The sequence below is a fragment of the Theobroma cacao genome, chromosome 1 (genome assembly GCF_000208745.1).
Source record: "Theobroma cacao cultivar B97-61/B2 chromosome 1, Criollo_cocoa_genome_V2, whole genome shotgun sequence".
Lineage (NCBI taxonomy): Eukaryota > Viridiplantae > Streptophyta > Magnoliopsida > Malvales > Malvaceae > Theobroma > Theobroma cacao.
Window position 1 is genome coordinate 17,803,368 of NC_030850.1, and position 18,126 is coordinate 17,821,493.

The 18,126-nt window shown below is 36.7% G+C and overlaps 3 protein-coding genes across 3 annotated transcripts; 1 reads left to right on the top strand and 2 right to left on the bottom strand.

Annotated features, from left to right (window-relative positions):
- On the top strand, positions 1 to 3,775 carry LOC18612835 (LRR receptor-like serine/threonine-protein kinase RCH1). Its single transcript, XM_007049790.2, is given in 3 exon segments — positions 1 to 1,870; positions 1,873 to 2,925; positions 3,453 to 3,775. Coding segments are annotated over 3 exon segments (3,246 nt in total).
- On the bottom strand, positions 14,445 to 15,900 carry LOC108661361. The gene is made up of 2 exons (XM_018117558.1): positions 15,575 to 15,900; positions 14,445 to 14,502 (listed from the first exon to the last, which is right to left on the bottom strand). Exons 1-2 carry the CDS (start codon positions 15,898 to 15,900, stop codon positions 14,445 to 14,447), a joined length of 384 nt encoding a protein of 127 aa, XP_017973047.1.
- Positions 16,513 to 17,088, bottom strand: LOC108661362. The gene has a single exon (XM_018117564.1). The coding sequence runs from the start codon at positions 17,086 to 17,088 to the stop codon at positions 16,513 to 16,515; it is 576 nt and encodes a 191-aa protein (XP_017973053.1).

Sequence of the window (18,126 nt, forward strand, 5' to 3'; positions counted from 1 at the left end):
ATGCCGAGGCAGTCCAAAACTTACAAGCAGCAGCCAATGCCAAGGCAATCTTTTACCACTCAGCATCACTATCACCTTCTACCACTCTTCCTCCTTGTACTTTTACCATATGCAGTTTCTGCAGCAAATAATGAAGTCCTTGCCCTACTGTACTGGCTTCACAGCTCCCCTTCACCTCCTGATGCACTCTCCAACTGGCATCCTTCAGACCCCGACCCTTGTAGCTGGTCTTACATCACTTGTTCTTCCAAAAACTCTGTTATTGAAATCAATATTCAGTTTATCGAGCTAGCTCTTCCCTTCCCTTCCAATCTTTCGTCTCTTCCTTCCCTTCAAAAGCTTGTCATTTCTGGTGCTAATCTCACTGGAACAATCCCACCTAATATTGGAGATTGCATCCAACTAACTGTTATTGATGTCAGCTCAAACAGTCTTGTTGGTGGTATTCCTTCAAGTATAGGGAAACTCCAAAATCTACAGGACTTGATTTTAAACTCCAACCAACTTACTGGGGAGATCCCTGCAGAGATTGGTGAATGCAGCAGCCTTATGAATCTCCTCATATTTGATAACTTTTTAAGTGGGAATCTTCCGGTTGAACTTGGTAAACTGTCAAATCTGGAAGTTATACGTGCAGGAGGGAACAAGGATATTGCAGGAAAAATCCCGGAAGAGATTGGAGACTGCCAGAACCTGAAGGTGTTGGGTCTTGCAGATACAAAAATTTCAGGTTCAATTCCTGTTTCATTAGGTAAGCTAAGTAAACTTCAAGTTCTATCTGTATATACTACTATGCTATCAGGTGAGGTTCCACCTCATATTGGCAACTGTTCAGAGCTTGTGGACGTATATCTGTATGAGAATGATCTCTCCGGATCAGTTCCACCGGAGTTGGGTAAGCTTCAGAAACTGGAGAAGTTGTTGCTGTGGCAGAACAACTTTGATGGGAGTATTCCTGAGGAAATAGGAAACTGCAAAAGCTTGATAACAATTGATCTTTCCTTAAATTATTTTTCTGGAAGCATACCTCGGTCATTTGGAAACCTCTCAAATCTTCAAGAGCTCATGCTTAGTAACAACAACATCACTGGCACTATTCCACCAGTTCTTTCTAATGCTACAAGCCTAGTACAGTTACAGCTTGATACTAATCAGATATCAGGCTTTATTCCAAAAGAGCTTGGGATGTGGACAAAGCTGGCAGTCTTCTTTGCATGGCAGAACAAACTTGAAGGAAGCATTCCAGCAGCATTGGCTGGTTGCAGGAGCCTCGAGGCTCTAGATTTGTCACACAATGCACTCACTGGGAGCTTGCCATCTAGTTTATTTCAGCTTCAAAATCTAACAAAGCTTCTCTTAACTTCTAATGACATCTCGGGCATCATACCTCCTGAGATTGGTAATTGCAGTTCTCTTATCAGAGTCCGGCTTGCTAATAACAGAATCAGTGGAGAGATCCCGAAAGATATTGGTTTCCTTGACAACCTCAGTTTCCTTGACCTGTCTAACAACCATCTTGGAGGCTCAGTGCCAGATGAGATAGGTAACTGCACTCAGTTGCAGATGTTGAACCTGAGCAATAACACCATTGGAGGTTCTTTGCCTTCCTCTTTATCTTCTCTTACAAGACTTCAGGTATTGGATGTTTCCGTTAATCAGTTTAAGGGACAAATACCCCAGAGTTTTGGCCAACTTACTTCACTCAATAGACTTATTCTTAGCAGAAACTCTCTCTCGGGATCAATCCCCTCCTCTCTTGGTCATTGTTTAAATCTCCTATTTCTTGATCTTGGCAGTAATGCACTATCCGGTACAATCCCAGAGGAACTGTTTGACATCCAAGCTCTTGATATTGCTCTGAATCTAAGTTGGATGCACTATCTGGGGTAATCCCACCTCAAATTTCTACGCTGAACAAGCTATCTATATTGGACCTTTCACACAATAAGCTTGAAGGTGACTTGGTAGTGCTTTCTGGGCTTGAAAATCTTGTTTCTCTGAACATCTCCTACAACAATTTCACTGGCTATCTTCCAGATAGCAAGTTGTTCCAACAGTTATCAGCAACAGAAATGGCAGGAAACCATGGGCTGTGTTCTAAGGGCCACGAGTCATGTTTCCTCAGCAATGCCACAGCAACTCGTTTGCAAAATGATAATGGTTTCAGACGGTCACAAAAACTTAAAATAGCTATTGCGTTGCTTATTACCTTGACCATTGCATTAACAATCTTTGGGGCTTTTGCAGTCTTAAGAGCTAGGAAGATTATAGGAGATTATAATGATTCTGAGATGGGAGGGGATTCATGGCCTTGGCAATTCACACCATTCCAGAAGTTAAATTTCTCAGTTGATCAAGTTTTGAAATGTTTAGTGGAAGCCAATGTTATTGGAAAGGGTTGTTCAGGGATGGTTTATCGTGCAGAACTTGGAAATGGGGAAATCATTGCTGTAAAGAAGCTTTGGCCAACGACAATGGCAGCTGGATATGATTGCCATAGTGACAAAATTGGAATAGGCGGAGTTCGTGATTCCTTTTCTGCTGAGGTAAAAACTCTTGGTTCAATCCGCCACAAAAACATAGTCAGGTTCTTAGGCTGCTGTTGGAACCGAAGCACAAGATTGCTTATGTATGATTACATGGAAAATGGAAGTTTGGGTAGTCTTCTTCATGAGCGCAGTGGCAGCTGCTTGGAATGGGAACTTAGGTATCGAATTGTCTTGGGGGCATCTCATGGTTTGGCTTATCTGCACCATGACTGCGTTCCTCCAATCGTTCACAGGGATATCAAGGCCAACAACATTCTCATTGGTCCTCAATTTGAACCTTACCTTGCTGATTTTGGACTTGCCAAGCTTGTCGATAGTGGAGATTTCGCTTGGTCTTCCAGCACGGTTGCTGGTTCCTATGGCTACATTGCTCCAGGTTAGTTCAAAATAGATCATGAGCAGAAAAATGGAAAATTTTCATTTCCTAAAAAACACTCAACAATTGTCAAAAGACATGAAAATCTAAATCTTTTCACTCAAACTTTTAGAAGCACAAATTTTAGAAAGGAAGAATGTTTACTAATCTGTATAAATTGACGAAATCATCTAATGCTGGAATATTGTTAGCACATTCTTATATACTGCAGAATATGGGTTGATGAAAAACATGTATGACTTTCACTTTCTTTCTTCCTTTGTCACATTATTTTCCTATTTCATTCTAGGAATAAATTGACGAAATCATCTAATGCTGGAATATTGTTAGCACATTCTTATATACTGCAGAATATGGGTTGATGAAAAACATGTATGATTTCACTTTCTTTCTTCCTTTGTCACATTATTTTCCTATTTCATTCTAGGAATTGTACTATTTGTTATGTTTCACCAACTTATCATGTTCTAATTTTAGAATGGTAAGTCTGATATAGTTTTATATTTTGGTGGTTGTTATTATTGCAGAGTATGGCTATATGATGAAGATAACAGAGAAGAGTGATGTGTATAGCTATGGAGTTGTGGTGTTAGAAGTGCTAACAGGAAAGCAACCAATTGATCCAACCATACCAGATGGGCTCCACATTGTAGATTGGGTAAGACAGAAAAGAGGAAGGATTGAAGTCCTAGATCCCAGCTTACAAGCTAGGCCTGAATCTGAGATCGAGGAAATGTTGCAGACCTTAGGGGTGGGTTTGCTCTGTGTAAACCCTTCCCCTGATGATAGGCCTACCATGAAAGACATAGCAGCTATGCTAAAGGAAATAAGGCAAGAGAGGGAGTGCTAGAGTTAAAAGCATGCATTGACTTAATAATGTAATTTGCTTCATTGTACTGATTGTTAAGTGTTGTACACCAGTGTTTATGAGGTGTCTTTATGCATGGTTAGCTTTATAACACTTGTCTCTTATGTTAACAGGTGTTAATCTTGTATAACTTGTTTAAATAGTTTGGTCATAGTTGAATGAAAAGTACGAACATCAACAAAGAATTTCCTCTCTTTTTTGTTTCTTTCTTCTCCAAACCAGAGCAATATATGATTTCATCTGCTCTGTTATTGTCACGACCCGATACTCCCCTCAAGTCCGTGACAACCGTCACAGTGTCCCGATCGACGCTCATTACCCGGAATGTCAACCGAAACCCTGCAAGGCTTTAATATCAGTTTCTCATTTCCTCTGTGAGTAATCATTGCCAAATATTATGTTCTAAAAAATTTTAAACTATTTCCAACTTAAATCAATAAAAAAATGATTTTTGTCTCATAGGGGCATTTTGGTCATTTTTTTTTGAAAATTTCAAAACTAACTAAAAATGTAATATGCGAGAATAAAACACATAATTCATAATAAAAAATAAGTTTAAATGTCTAAAACCTTCATTGAAAATGAAATTATGACTATTTAAATATAATAAAAATATTCAATAAAATATTCTATTTTTTTATAAAACAATATTTATAGAGTTATCGGTAAATAATTTTTGTAGCATAAAAGCTAAATAAGTTCATACATACTGTAATACAGATAACCAAAATATAAAATTTAATTTACAGTGACACGTGGGCCCATGAACGACCAAAAGTATCAAAAGCGGTAAACCTACAGTTTTTGAAGGTGCAAGTCCAACTGTAGCCTTCAACAAAGTGAGCTATCTACCGACTATCTTGAGCCTGAAATGGGTGGAAAGGAGGGTGGTGAGATTATATAATCCCAGTGAGTAAACAAATATCATCTAAAATATCTAAAGTTGAGTAAATGGAGACAGATAAAATAGATTAACATAAAAATGATTCACAGCATTTCGAACTCGTTTAAATAAGATAAAATAGATTCATTTCACCCAAATAAACAACGAGGCTTATGATTTCCTGAAAAGTTTGGTTCGTGCCAAAATCATTCTCATACTCAGTTATTAGGGATTCTTTGGCCAAGGGCTATCCCAACCGAGTCCGCCAAGGTTGTTAAAAGTCATGTACGCATAAATCATGTTTTTATTTTGAAAACATAGCCATTCCTTGGCGTTGGTTGAGTTCACTCTCACGTGGTGGTTTGACGTGAAGTGAACTCTAAAGTTTTAACCTCAGGAGTTATCCAACCGCGCCTCTCATACTGAGGTATGAATAAAATAGGGTTATCGTGCCCCTCTAATAAGCTGGTCCACGAAACCCGTCCACTGCAGTGACCAATTTATAATCCAGCAATTCAATAAAATTCAATAGCATGACATGACAATTATTTTATTTTACAGCCTCTCAAGGCAAATCAACAATTCATACTTTTTCAGCACATTTACCAAATCCAACCATTCATGCCAATATTATCATAAGCCATTCAATTCAAACCATGATTTATAACACAGCAATTAGTCTCCAATTACTCCATTTTCAAAACCATCATTCAATTTCAAGACAATTTTATAAAATCATTTCATTTAATCACATTTAGCTTATAAAACATAAAAATTTACCATTTAAACTCATTTTTCATAAAATCACAAAAACGAATTAAAATTCACTTCAGATAATCAAGATGATGATAAGGTTACTCACTGTATCAAGAGTTTGAATTTTGGAGTACGCTGACTATTGATCCTCAGGTGCAATTTCTTTGCCCTTTTTTGGAGGATTCACCACCTAAACATAATGCAAAATCAAGCAATTTACAACATTGGTGCTAAACTGTTATAAAACTAATCTAAACTCTATATGAATGCATGATATGGAACGCGAATTGTTCGAATTATCGTCTACATGCAGTGTTGGCCTAACTCAATCTATTACCCGATTAATTGGCCAATACGTCCAATTCAACTCCAAATAATTCCATTTCTCTCCCAATACTTCAAACACCAAACACAAGTCAAATAACATAAAATTTAGTAAAACTATCCTCATATTTCTTCTTGAGAATTTCGGCCATGGTGAGTGCATCAACATTATGATTTTTCCTACTTGATTTTCTCACCATAATTCATCATTTCCTAACCAATTCACTTGAAATAAAATCAAATCCACCATCCACACTCTACATGGAAAATTCGGCCAATGATGGGTGATGGGAGGAAGTGAATTTTTCTTGCTTGATTTTCATGCTACACATCACCAATCAACTAAAAACAAAGAATATCTTAAAATCTAACCAAATCAACCATCAAAATCTCTCTCTAAGTGTTCGGCCAGCAAGAGACCCATCATGAAATCATGTGATTCAACCATGAAAAAAGCAAAAGAATGTATGAAAAAAGTTGATCACAAGTCAAAATCAAGAAATTTTACCTTTGATTGCTTGATTACTTGAAATCCACCAATTTTCTCTTGAATTTCACTCTAGGGTTTTTTGTTCTTCTTTTCTTCCTTTGTTCTTGCTATGGCCGGCCATAAGAATGAATGTGTAAGAGTTCAAATTGGCTTTATAACGGAAAATATTAAATGGACAAAAATTTACCTTGTGTCACCATTCCATTGGTTTATGTGTCATACTTACCCATTAAGCAATCTCTCTCCACCATATAAATTTCCTCAATTATCCATGATAATATTGGGTAAGATCTATGTGCTGGACAAGTGTTGGGTGATGTAAAATTACAATTTTGCCCTTAGGTGGTAAAATGACTATTTTACCCCAATGCTAAAAAAAATGTCAGAATTAAAATTTTTCACTTCTCAAACTCAAATTATGTTCTAAATAGTCAATCTTAATCAAAAACTTCTTCCAATATTCCAATTTTAACCTCAGGTGGCAAAATGACCATTTTGCCCTTAGGTCATGAAAATTCCAAATTGACTCCAAATCGGTCCTCGAACTCCGAATCATCATTTTAAGCCATTCTGGGGTTTTAAAATTCTCAATTTTATCTTAAAATCTCTATTTGGACTAGTTCGAGGCTTAAATCAACTTAGTTGTACCATTTGGTATAATACCGTTCTTTAATGATTTCCAAAGTACCCAAGTAAGCAAACATGCATTCTTATGTAGGAATGGCATAATAAACATATTATAAAGCCGGGCTTGACAGTTATAATTTCATTTTCTTCTCTCATAGTTTCCTTACATGGTATCAAAGCAAACAACTAATCTCTGTGCCAGTTAAAACTCCTTTTTACTTATCAAAAGCTCATTCCTTAGCATAATGTCAAACTTAACTGTCACACAGCAGACTGCACCCATTTTCGATGGCTTTAATTATCCTATTTGGGCCATTAGAATGGAAGCATTCCTGAAAGGTGTTAATCTATGGAATGCAATTGAAAATGAGATAGAAGTACCAACATTGAGAGAAAATGCCACACCAACACAAGTGAAGCAATATGAAGGGGATATAGCAAAGAAATTCATAGCTTTATCCTTTATCCATTCAGTTGTTATTGAGTCTATTTGTAGCCGGATTATGGGATGTGAGATAGCAAAACAAGCTTGGAATAAGCTTGAAGATGAGTTTTTAGGATATGCCAGAAACAAGCAGATTCGACTTCAGAATCTTAGAAGGCAATATGAATTGTTGAGGATGAAAGAAAGTCAAACTGTGCAGGAGTTCATTAATGCTGTGATGAAGGTGGTGAATCAAATTTGATTGTTGGGAGAGACTTTATCTGATGCTGAAGTTATGAAAAAAGTTCTTATAAGCTTACTTGAAAGGTTTGATGCCATAGTGTCATTTCTTGAACAGCTAAAAGATATCTCACAACTTTTTATATATGACTTGGTAAATATCTTAGAAGTCAATGAACAGAAGAAGAATGCAAGGAAGAATGAGAAGTCTGATCTTGCCTTTACTGTTTGAATGAAAGGTAAAGCTCATGCAAAGGCTTCAACGAAGAGAAATATGAGTGAAGTTAAGGAGAAAGGAAGTACTCAAGGTAAAAAGGTTCAGAACATGAAAACAAAATTTCCAGTTTGCTCCTATTGCAAGAAAGAGAGTCACTTAGAATCATATTGTTGGTTCAAGCTTAATGTAAGATGCAATACATGTAAATAGTTAGGTCATGTTGAAAAGGTTTGTAAAAACAAACTTGAAACCAAAGAAAAAGTTCCTCATGCTATTGAAAAGTGGAGACTTCAAAAGATCAGTTGTTCGTAGTTACTAGAGGCAAGCAAACAGATGATAAGCAATGGCTTCTCGATAGTGGAAGTTCAAACCATGTGATATCAAATCCTACTTTATTTACTAATCTGGATACAAATTATAGGTCAAAGGTAAAAATAAGAAATGGTGTTTATCTTGATGCTGTGGGGAGAGGCACAGTTAGTATTAATACATCTTCAGACCAGAGTTATGCTCATGATGTTTTGTTAATACCAGAAATAGTTCAAAACCTACTGAGTGTAGGTCAAATGATGGAAAATAACTATGTGCTGGTATTTAAAAATGATGTTTGCACCATTTATGATCCTTCTTGTGATTTGTTGATAAATGTTCAAATGAAATACAGATGTTTTCATGCTAATTTAACTGAAGTTTGCATGCAAGTAAACAGCACCAATGTTGATACATCATCACTTTGGCATAAAAGACTAGGTCATCGTAGTTATATCTATATGACTCTACTGCAATCTCAAAACCTAGTAGAGAATCTACCTAAGTTTTGTCAATCAACTTCAGTTTGTGGTGTTTGTAAACTTGGTAAACAAAGTTAAAAACCATTTCCATCAATCAGCCCAAGGAGAGCAAGAAACAAACTTGAATTAGTTCATTTTGATGTAGCAAGGCCTATGACTCAATCTTTGTATGGGCAGATACTTTATAGTCTTTATTGATGACTATAACAGATATACATGGATTTATTTTCTTAAATCCAAGTCAGATGCCTTTGAGAAGTTTGTGATGTTCAAAGCTAAAGTTGAAAGAGAATTAAGTTACAAGTTGAAGTGTCTCAGGTCAGATAATGGTGGAGAATATTCTTCCTTACAATTTGAAAAATTTCTTGCAGTAGAGGGTATTTATCATCAATTTACAATTCCTTACTCACCTTAACAAAATGGGGTGAGTGAAAGAAAAAATAGATCTATACTTGATATGAGAAGATGCTATTTGTTTGAGAAAAGTCTTCCAAGAATTTTTGGGCAAAAACATGCAGTACAATAGTTTATCTGTTGAACAGATTACTAACAAATGCTTTTACAATACTGACCTCTTATGAAGTCTAATACAATAAAAACCTTTCTGTTAATCATCTCAGAATATTTGGAAGTTTGTGTTATTATCAAGTACTTGAGAATTTTAGAGATAAGCTTGATCATAGGTCAGAAACTAGAGTGTTCATTGGCTACAGTGAGCAATCAAAAGGATATAGACTTTATCTTGTGAATTTAAACAAAAGTCATTGTATCTAGAAATGTCATCTTTGATGAAAATGCTAAATGGAACTGAAGCACACCTGAGTTAGAAATGACAAATCTCCACTCAGTATTAAGCTTCTTGAACCAACTGAAGTTGGAACAGATACCTCAAATCTGACTGCAGATGTAGATGATGATGAGCATTATGCAATAAGAGGTTCTCGTAGTCTTGCTGATGTTTATCATAAAAGTCTAACAATTATATTTGAACAAGACTCATACTAAGCAGTAATTGAATCGGAAGAGTGGAAAGTTGTAATGCAAGAAGAAATCAATGCAATCAATCAAAATAAGACTTGGACATTTGTTTACAGACATAAGAAAGAACATGTAATAGGAGTTAATTGGATCTTTAGAAGAAAGTTTAACTCTGATGGAACCTTGAACAAGTGTGAGGTAAGACTTGTTGCTAAGAGATATTCTCAGCTTTCAAGTATTGATTTCCTGCATACCTTTGCTCCAATAGCTCGATATGAGACCGTTCGATTGTTACTGGCTATTTCAACTGCATTTGGTTGGAAGGTATACCATTTTGATGTGAAATCAACTTTCCTAAATGGTACATTGCAAGAGGAGGTTTATGTTGAGCAGCTAGAAGGATTCAAGGTTGAATCAAATCTCGACAAAGTCTACAGGTTGCATAAGGCTATCTATGGCTTGAAACAAGCTCCTCACACTTGGAATAGTAAGATTGATTCTTATTTGATGAATCTTGGATTTGAAAAGAGCTTTCATGAAGCTACTTTATATGTGCTTAAGCATGAAAATCAAGCTTAGGTAATTATCTCCCTATATGTTGATGATTGCATGATCACAGGCTGTGACACAACAACAATTAATAGATTTAAATCTGAGATGGAGAAGAAATTCAAAATGTCAGACCTAGGCTTGATGAATTATTTCCTTGGAATGCAAATATGTCAAACAGACAAGGGTATTTTTTTGTCTCAAGGAAATTATATGAAAACCATTCTGAACAAGTTTCATATGAGTAGCTACAATTTTGTTTCAACACCACTAGTTGTGAATAAAAAATAGACAGTAATTGATGGTTCAAGGCTTGAAGATGCCACCAGCTATAAAAGTCTAATTGGAAGCTTGCTTTACATTTGCTCTACTCGACCTGAATTGATGTATTCGATTAGTTTACTATCCAGATTTATGAGATAACCTACTGATATTCACTATGCAACTACTAAATGTATTCTTAGATACTTAAAAGGCAACATTCATCATGGTTTATGTGAGACCTTGATCTTTATAGATTCGTAGCTAGAAGTAGACGCGATATCACGGACTAGGTGTAATTTTGTTATTTCCTTAGTGAGCCCCTAGAAGTATACTTTCAAACAATATTAAGGCCTAAGTAAGCCTAAGGCTTAAATAAATGATGAAAATAAGGAAAAAATGACAAAGGAAATAGAAATAATGATGATTTCCAAGGGAAGGGCAAAATGGTCATTTTTCATCTTGGGTCAAAATTTTTAAGTTTTCATGAACCCGAGTATTTATAGACTATTATGGACTTTATCTCAGTGTCAAAAGAGTAAAAAGATTGCACAAAGGATTAGAGGAAGACAAAACCAACTTGTTAAGGGCATTTTCGTAATTTAAGTGGAGTTGGATAAGCTTTAGCTATAAACATCATTTTCCACCAGCTTCTTCTCATTTTTTCCAGCAGTTTCTTTTTCTTCTTCCTCTCATCTCACGTTTCTTTCATCCTCCATGGAAGCTTGTTTTGAAACCTCCATAACTTCTCTTAAGTTAGCTCTAATTTTCATATTTTTGTTCACCTTTTCATATAACCTTTTGTGCTCTTTCTCTCTCTCACTTTAAAACCCTTGAAAAGTCTTACTTCCATACTTCTTTTCACTAGGTAGGTGTTATAGAGAGAGAAAGAGGGAGCTTCTATAGTAGCTTGAAAATTTTTCCATACTTCCAACGAAGCCCCACCGCCCCATTTGGACCATTAGAGGAAGTTGAAGTTGGGTAAAGATTTAACAAATACCGATGAGTGAACTTGCATAAAAATAATTTGGGGTAAATGTGTAAATGTTTGAGTGAATTACTTAAAAGGTTTTAATTGTCTTTTTCTTTAAAATGTATACGGGAACAAGCTTTTAATGAAACGTTTTACATTGTGAAATGTGACTATGATGAGTCCATGTACCCCTTTATTTCATTGGTATACATACATATGTGTTATGCCTTGATAGATAATATCGTGTAATAAGTATGACCGTGCGTGTGTGGTGTGGGAAAGCACATGCTGGTAATGATGTGGGTGAGAGTATGTGTGATGATATTGAAATGTGCGAGTAGGGAGTGCACATGATGATGATATTGAAATGTGAGAGTAGGGAGTGCAAATGATGATGATATTGCCTTGTGCGTGTAGGGAGTGCACATGAGCTGAGTTTGGCGGGATGGTATGCATGATGATATATGTATATACAAATATATATATGTTATAGAAAGTTTTATGAAAATAATTGTGATTGTGTTGTATGTTGGCATTGTTAATTGCTCCCAAATTGCTTTTCATTTCAGCAAGAAAATGGCTTTTGATGTAACAAGACCTTTTTAACTAAGTTGCTCTGTTTCTCGCTATAGCGAGAAACTCTCGGGTTGAAGGGGGGTTGCACTGGCTTGATTCTTGCAGTAGCGAGAAATTTGCTGAAGCTTCTCGTTGCAGCGAGAAACTCTTGGGTAGTTCCAAAATCTTGGTGCAGTGCTTTCACTTTGACAATGATTTTGACCACTTTCCAATCAGAACTGAGCAATAGGTAAACATCAAAGTTGTATCCCAGTCTCTTAGCTTTCTAATGACTAAAAATCATGTCAATTAGACTTCTGTAGTGGGAGTTATGTTTGAAAAATAGAAGCATATGCAAACTAAGACTGCCTCTTCGCTGCAGCGAGAAAACCCTTTGTTTGCTTGTCTTGCTTGGTCATTGCTGAAATTTTCATTCAATTCAACTTCATGGTTTATCATGGATCTTGTAACATTAAGGGATTAAACATTCAAAGTTTGGAATGAGGGGTTTTAACAAAAAATTAGACTAAATTGCATGGTTTTATTGTAAGTGCATCATGTTTTCTAAAACATTTCTTATCGTTGCTTGTTCCCTTCTTATGTTCACTCACTGAGTTTATACTCTTTTAAATTGCATGTTTTCAGATCTGTAGATAGTTGGGACTGAGACTAAGGCGTCCACTTGCAATCATTCTTGGTAGGTATCATGGCATTTGATACCAGTACCTTCACAAAAGTCACTTCGCTGGTCGTCAAAAATCGTTTATATGAGTACATGTACGTTAAATGTAAATTGCTAGGAATCACTTGCTAAAGATGCATGTATAGTTTGGAATGGTGGTGCCATTATGAGATGGCTATGAATAACCTTATTTTGAGATCATACAAATGTAAATTTTTGGTATCGATGTAGCATTATGAAAATATGTTTGGTTACAAATTACAAATGTTGGTCTAGTAATGGTGATGAAAAATTGAAAGGATGGTGAACGGGATTACGTAAAGAGGCTTGTTTGGGCTTAGTGTGTCACAACCCAATTTTCGAGCCATGACCGACGCATGGGGCCAATGGGCATAGCCCGCCAAGCCCAAGCAGGCCTATTATATAATCTTGCTCAACATTCTATCAACTATTCTCAAGTCACCTTTCATAAGTCCAACTTATAATCACTTTAATAATAGGCTATAGCAATCAAGAATTTCATTAATATAAACCCAAAATGATGTTAACATTTCAACTCATGGTGGCATTAACAGTTAAAATATACATATTTTGTCTAAGACACGTATCTTAGTACTTTACATCACATGAATGTATTCATAAAACAAAATGACTCTTGACTTCTAGCGGAGTGACCACAGTGAAGGTGCGACTACTAAATGCCAAAATACCTATCAAGGAGATGAAACTACGTGGACACCTTGACCTAGGTTCCAACTACCTCCTGATCTGAAAACATGAAATTGAAAATAGTGAGTACAAACTCAGTGAGTGAACATAAGAAGGGAACAAGCAATCAATACGAAGAATCTTGAAATCATGATGCACTTGTTTCAAAAACAATGCAATTGATTTAATTTCTTACTAAAAACCCTTCCTTTCAAACTTTGATTAATAACCTCATAGTGTTGCAAAAACCCATGATCAATCCGTGAAGTTAAATGGGTGAAAAATATGTCAAAATCAAGCAAGGTAGCAAGCATGGCAGCAAGTTTCTCGCTGCAACGAGAAATAGTGCTAGTTTGCATATGTTTTAGTTTTTCTAGCATATCTTCCACTACAAAAGTTCAATTGACCTGATATTTTGACTATTAGAAAGATAAGAGGTAGGGCTACAACTTTTATGTTTACTACATTTCTCAGTTAGGATGGGGAGGTTATCAAAATCTTCATCAAAGTGAAAGTACTACACTAGAACCTGAGAGTTTCTCACTGCAACGAGTTGCTAGAGGCCAAAACAGAATGTTTCTAGCTGCAGTGAGAATGCTTTCTCGTTGCAGTGAGAAGCAGAGCACCTAAATGTAAAAAGGACCTCATTTGCACAAAAAATCCATTTGATGCTGCAATAAAATCAATTTGCAAGAAAATAAGAAATTCTCAAGGATCATCATGCCAATTTCAACATGCCATACAATCACATTTTACAATCACACACATTCTATTACATATCTATAGATATAATCATATATAACACCTACATCACCCCGCCTTCCTCAGCTCTTGTGCACTCCTTACACGCACAAAGGCAATACCACCATATGTGCATTCCCAACTCGCACATTTCAATGTCATCATGTGTGCACTCCCTACTCGCACACCTCATTATCATCATACAACATTATTTATCACTACAGAACATACATTCAAATATGTATACCAACACAATATAAGAGCACATGAATTCATCATCTTTACACATTTCACACCTTTTACAGCATCAAAGCATTTATCAAGGGCTTGTTCCCAAGCACCCATTTTTAATGAAAAGTTGGATCAAATCATGCAAATAATTCATCTCAACACAATTCTAATTTCCAAAATAATTTTGCAATGCAAGTTCACTCACCAGTATTGTTGAACCTTTAATCGACTCTAACCTCCACTACTGGATCAAATGGGGTTGTGGGGCCTCGTTGGAACCTATCATGCACAAAAACATCACAACCAATCCAATTTACATTAATATCACTCCAAAAGCTAGTTTCTAATTCAAGTTCTACTAGTCATTCCTAATTGGCTTCCAACTATATCAAAGGGCTATTCCTTGCACTATTATAATCACACTAAAAATGAATAAACAACCTCAACAATAAAACAGCTCATAATCCCAATTACTAGCCATTATCAACAACTTACAACCAAGCCTAGTTCATGACTCACCTTAGGGTTTCTTTATAGCTAAATTCTCTTCCAATAGCGTCCAAACAAATGTGGAAAGTCTCTCTCTCTCTCTCTCTCTCTCTAGAATGTGCAGCTAGTGAAAGAGTGTAATATAGAAATGTTTTTGAGGGTTTTATGGTGAAAAAGTAAAAAAGCATAAAGAACTTTGTGAAAAGGTGCACAAAAACATATAAATCGGGGTTAACTCGAGGAAATATATGGAAGTTTCAAAGCAAGCTTCCATGGAGGGTGCAAAAACTTGGGAAAGGAAGAAGAAGAAGAAGAAGAAGTGCTGGAAATTTGAAAAACCTCATAGAAACTTAGATATTTATGCTTTATGTTTATCCATTTTCTCATGAAATTACTAAAATGCCCTTAACAAGGTCACTTTGTCTTTCCATTGCCTTTATACAATCTTTTTACTTCTTTGACATTGAGCCAAGGTCCATAAGGGTCTAGAAATGCTCGGGTTCATGAAAACTTAAAAATTTCAATTCGAGATGCAAAATGACCATTTTACCCCTACTGTGAAAGTTATTATTATTTCTATCTTCTTCATTATCTTACCCTTTTTTATTCATTCGTTAGGCCTACTTGGATCTTAATAACATTAGAAAACTACTTTCAGGGGCTCACTAGGAGAAATGATAAAATTACCCCTGGTCCGTGTTATCGCATCTACTTCTAGTTACGGGTCTCTAAAGGTTGAAATCTCACATTTTCCCCCACTAAAAGAAATTCGGTCCCCGAATTTAAATCCAACTATAAAGTAGCTTACCTTTATACATTAAAGAGGTATGGATACTTTGTCCGCATCTCATCTTCGATTTACCACGTTACCTCCTCACTGGTGTGGTTTCGCCATAACACTTTCATTGAGGCTACATCCTTTGAACGGAGCTTTTTGACTTGCTGATCAAGGATAGCTACCAGTTGCTTCTCATAGGTCAAATCATCTTTTAGCTGGATGGTCTTATACTGTATTACATAAGATGGATCCGAGTTATACTTCCTAAGCATTGACACATGAAACACGAGGCGAATATTCAAAAGGTCTGACGGTAATGCCAACTGATATGCTATTGCTCCAACTCTTTCTAAGATCTTGAAGGGTTTTATATACCGAGGGCTCAATTTTCCTTTCTTGGCGAACCTCATTACCCCTTTTATTGGCGAGACCTTAAAAAATACATGATCCCCTACCTGAAACTCCAAGTCTCTCCATCTGTTATCAACATATGATTTCTGTCTACTTTATGCTAACAACATCCTCTGTTGAATCGTATGTATCTTCTCTATGGCGTCCTGCACCAACACAGGCCCTAAGAGTTTCTTTTCTCCCACCTCTATCTTCAAATGGGTGACCTACATCTCCGTCCATATAATGCTTCAAATGGTGCCATTTGGATACTAGTTTGGAAACTGTTGTTGTAGGCAAACTCCATTAAGAGTAGATATTGATCCCACCTGACCCCAAGGTCTATTACACAAGCCTTCAACATATCTTCCAATTTTTGTATCGTCCGTTCAGATTGGCCATCGGTTTACGAGTGGAAAGCCATGCTAAAATCCAACTTAGTGCCCAATGCTTCCTGTAACTTTTCCCAGAGCCTATTGGTGAATTGTGCCCCCCCTATCAGATACTATAGAAACAGGAATGCCATGTAGTCGTATTATCTCGTCCACATAAAGCTGGGCGTACTGGGTGGCCCCGTATGTGGTTTTAACCAGAAAAAAATGAGCTGATTTTGTTAACCGGTCCACTATGACCTAGATGAAGTCATAGCCCCCACTAGTTCGAGGCAAACCCGTTGCAAAGTCCATTGCAATATGGTCCCACTTCCATTCGGGAACTAGTAACGACTGTAGTAGTCCTGCGAGCCTTTGATGTTCCGCCTTCACTTGTTGACAAGCTAGGCACTTGGAGACAAACTCAATTACATCTTTCTTGAGTTTTTCCCACCAATACACCTCCCTCAAATCTTGATACATCTTTGTAGCTCCTGGATGTACTACATAGGCTTCCATGTGCGCTTCTTTCAATATTTCTCTCCTTAATCCATCACTAGCAAGCACATAAAGTCTGGCTTCATACCTCAATACTCCATTTGTGCTTTTAGTAAACATCTTTCCTTTCCTTCCTTGAAGGTTTTCTAAGGCCTTAGCTACGAACTCATATTTACTTTGTGCTTCTTTGATCCGGTCCATTAAGATAGGCATCACTCTAAAATGTGTTACCAATGCATTTGCCTCTGGAACTTCTAAATGAACACCCATGTCTCCCAAGCTATGCATCTCTTTAATCAAAGGTCTCTTGTCTGTAAAGATATGTGCCAGACTCCCCATTGATTTTCGACTCAAGGCATCAGCCACCACATTTGCCTTACCAAGATGGTAAAAAATAGTACAATCATAATACTTTAGCAACTCCATCCACCTACGTTGCCGTAAGTTAAGATCCCTCTACTAGAATATATACTTCAAGCTTTTGTGATCTGTATATATCTCGCAAGTCTCACCATACAAGTAATGTCTCAAAATCTTTAAGGCAAATACGATTGTTGCCATCTCCAAATCGTGTGTGGGGTAATTTTGCTCATGCCTTTTAAGTAGTCTTTATGCATATGCGATCACCTTTCCATGCTGCATTAATACACACCCTAAACCAACTCGTGATGCATCACAAAATACTATATAACCCCTTGTGCCTTGCGGTAGGCTTAATACTGGAGCTGTGGTGAGACATGCCTTAAGCTTCTCAAAGCTATCCTCACAAGCATCTGACCACTCAAATTTTGTATCTTTACGTGTCAGCTTAGTTAGAGGGGCAACTATTTTGGAGAAGTCCTTCACAAAAAGACGATAATAGCTAGCCAAACCCAAAAAGCTTCTAATCTTTGTAACTGATGTTGGCCTTGCCCACTTTTCCATTGCCTCGACTTTCTTTGGATCGACTTGTACCCCATCTTTGGATACCACATGTCCCAAGAATGCAACATTTTCAAGCTAGAACTCACACTTGGAGAACTTGGCATACAATCGATGTTCTCTCAAAGTTTGGAGCACTATCTTAAGATGCTGCTCGAGTTCCTTTCAGCTCCTCGAGTAGATCAAGATGTCATCAATAAACACCACCACGAACTTGTCACGACCCAAATTCCGGGCCATGATCGGCTTATGGGCCCAATGGACATAGCCCACTAAGCCCAAGCGCCTATTTACATGATCTATTCATTACTCCATCAAAATTACTAAAGTCATATTTCATAACTTTGAATCAAAATAATACTAAACATTGCCAACTCATAGTGGCATATCGATCAAGTATACATATATACATTGTCTATAACATGTATCTTAATAATTTACATCAGGGTTGTCTAT

Coding starts and splice junctions, on each gene's coding strand:
- LOC108661362 (XM_018117564.1), bottom strand. CDS start 17,088: ATGGGGAGTCTGGCACATATCTTTACAGACAAGAGACCTTTGATTAAA.
- LOC108661361 (XM_018117558.1), bottom strand. CDS start 15,900: ATGAGGTTCGCCAAGAAAGGAAAATTGAGCCCTCGGTATATAAAACCC. Junction 14,503..15,574: donor ACCAGTGAGGAGGTAACGTG/GTAAATCGAAGA, acceptor TGTGCATGATAG/GTTCCAACGAGGCCCCACAA.